General features: G+C 41.0%; 1 protein-coding gene across 1 annotated transcript in view; it reads right to left on the bottom strand.

The window, feature by feature from the left end:
* LOC107609046 overlaps nt 240–2,842 on the bottom strand; it is a 22,765-nt gene continuing 20,162 nt past the window's right edge. The window contains 1 exon segment of the mRNA XM_016310870.1: nt 240–392. Within this exon segment, the coding sequence (XP_016166356.1) occupies nt 240–392 (153 nt within the window).

Here is a 2,842-nt window from a genome sequence, read left to right as displayed (position 1 = left end):
AATTTAGATGGAATGGTTGGAAGATGGGGTGGGATTGGTGGATGGTGGGCTGATACCACTTTGTCTCCAGGGGAAAAACCCTCTGTAGGAATCTTTTTATTTCTCCATCCCCTTGGTAATTTCTTCACAACTCTTTCCTCTTCTTCCAGTGGTGCTCTCATGAGTGTTATGTCAGAAAGTCCCTTGCTAGCTGCTCCTCTCAACTTTTGTGGCTTCGGCTCTTCCTTGAACTCCATTGGTTACTTCTTCTCTTGAGTTTCTTGTTTATCCATCAAGGAAAGCTCTAGATGCTGCCCTTGTGGTTCATTTATGTTCTCCTTCAGGGGACTCTCAATGTGCTCTTCTTTTAATTCCTTGCTCTCTTGCTCAAATTCCTGCACGGGTTTGAAGGCCTGGAAAGTGATCTGCTCATCATGTATTCTCAATATCAATTCTCCTTGTTCTACATCAATGAGAGATTTTTCAGTAGCTAGAAATGGTCTCCCCATAATAATGGAATGGAGGTAGCTTTCCTCTATGTCCAGAACAACAAAGTCAGTGGGGAGGAAGTAGTTTCCTACTTTCACCAATACATTTTCAATTAGTCTTTCAGCCTTCTTCTATGTTTTATCTGCCAATTGGATGATTACATCCGTGGATCTCAGCTCATTGATTTGCAACTTCTTCATAAGAGATAGAGGCATCACATTTATGCTAGCTCCTAAGTCGCAGAATCCTCTGTCAATTTTTGTCTCTCCTATGGCACATGGAATATGAAAGCTCCCTGGATCTTTTTTCTTCATGAGTATGTCTTTCTTGATGAGGGCACTACATTCCTTGTTCATTGTCACTATTTGTCCCCCTTTTAAGATTCCTTTCTTGGTCAATAGTTCTTTCATGCACTTGAAGTATGTTGGCATCTGTTGAAGAATTTTGATGAAGGGGATATTGACACTAAGTGCTGCAAAAATGTCTAGGAATCTTGAATATGACCTGTCTTCCTTACTTCTCTTGAGTCTCTGTAGGAATGGTGCTTGTGGCTCAAAGGGCTCAATGTATTCTTTCTCTTTTTTTTCCTTCCTCTTTTCAGGGCTAGCCATTTCTTCTATCTTCCTTACATCATTCCTTGGTTTTCCCTCATCATGCTCTGAGTGTATCGAGCATTCTTCCTTCAAACCTTCTTCAATGCTTAGATTGATTGACTTGCATTCTTTCCACCTTACCTTCTTCATTTCCCCTCTGGGATTTTTCTCTGTTTCACTTGGGAAACTATTAGTGGACCTTGGAAATTGTTGTGAAAGATGTCCTACTTGAAATTCAAGATTCTTAAGAACCTCTGGTGCATGAATTGTGAATCACACTTTTCACAACTCGTACCACTAACCAGCAAGTGCACTGGGTCGTCCAAGTAATTCCTTACGTGAATAAGGGTCGAATCCCACGGAGATTGTTGGTTTGAAGCAATCTATGGTTATCTTGCAATTCTTAGTCAGGAAGTCAATTTTATTTATCAGTTGAATTGCGAATAAACAAGAGAGTATGGGTTAAAGGTTACTTGTTATGCAGTAATGGAGAATATGTTGGAGTTTTGGAGATGCTTTATCTTTTGAATCTCTGCTTTCCTCTGTCTTCTGATTCACGCACGCACGTCCTTCTCTGGCAAGCTGTGTGTAGGTGGATCACCGTTGTCAATGGCTACCATGCATCCTTCCAGTGAAAAGGGTCCAGGTGCGCTGTCACCGCACGGCTAATCATCTGCAGGTTCTCAGTTGTACCGAAATAGGATTTACTATCCTTTTGCGTCTGTCACTACGCCCAGCACTCGTGAGTTTGAAGTTCGTCACAGTCATCCAATCCCAGAATCCTACTCGGAATACCACAGACAAGGTTTAGACTTTCCGGATTCTCATGAATGCCGCCATCAATCTAGCTTATACCACGGAGATTCTGATTAAGGAATCTAAGAGATATTCATTCAATCTGATGTAGAACGGAGGTGATTGTCAGACACACGTTCATCGATTGAGGAAGGTGATGAGTGTCACTGATCATCACCTTCTCCATAGTTAGGCGCGAATGGATATCTTAGATAGGAACACACATGTTTGAATGGAAAACAGAAATACTTGCATTAATTCATTGAGACACAGCAGAGCTCCTCACCCCCAACAATGGAGTTTAGAGACTCATGCCGTCAAAGAGTACAAAGTTCAGATCTAAAATGTCATCCTCTTAAAATAAGTTTCTAAAAGTTGTTCAAATACTAAACTAGTAGCCTAGGTTTACAAAAAGTGAGTAGACTATGACAGATGGTGCAGAGATCCACTTCTGGGGCCCACTTGGTGTGTGCTGGGGCTGAGACTTAAACAATTCACGTGCATAAGGCTGTTTTGGGCGTTCAACGCCAGGTTTGGATCCATTTCTGGCGTTGAACTCCAACTTTTAATCCTTTTCTGGCGCTGGACGCCAGAATTGGGCAGAGAACTGGCATTGAACGCCAGTTTACGTCATCTATCCTTGAGCAAAGTATGGACTATTATATATTGCTGGAAAGCCCTGAATGTCTACTTTCCAACGCAATTAGAAGCGCGCCATTTCGAGTTCTGTAGCTCCAGAAAATCCACTTTGAGTGTTGGGAGGTCAGAATCCAACAGCATCAGCAGTCCTTTTTCAGCCTGAATCAGATTTTTGCTCAACTCCCTCAATTTCAGCCAGAAAAATACCTGAAATTATAGAAAAACACACAACTCATATTAAAGTCCAGAAATATGAATTTTTCCTAAAAACTAATGGAAAAAAACTAAAAACTCACTAAAACATACTAAAAACTATATGAAATTAACCCCAAAAAGAGTATAAAATA

The sequence above is a fragment of the Arachis ipaensis genome, chromosome B01 (assembly GCF_000816755.2).
Source record: "Arachis ipaensis cultivar K30076 chromosome B01, Araip1.1, whole genome shotgun sequence".
NCBI classification, from domain to species: Eukaryota; Viridiplantae; Streptophyta; class Magnoliopsida; order Fabales; family Fabaceae; genus Arachis; species Arachis ipaensis.
Note: the sequence above shows the minus strand (reverse complement) of the source record. Positions and strands in the feature narration are given on the sequence as shown.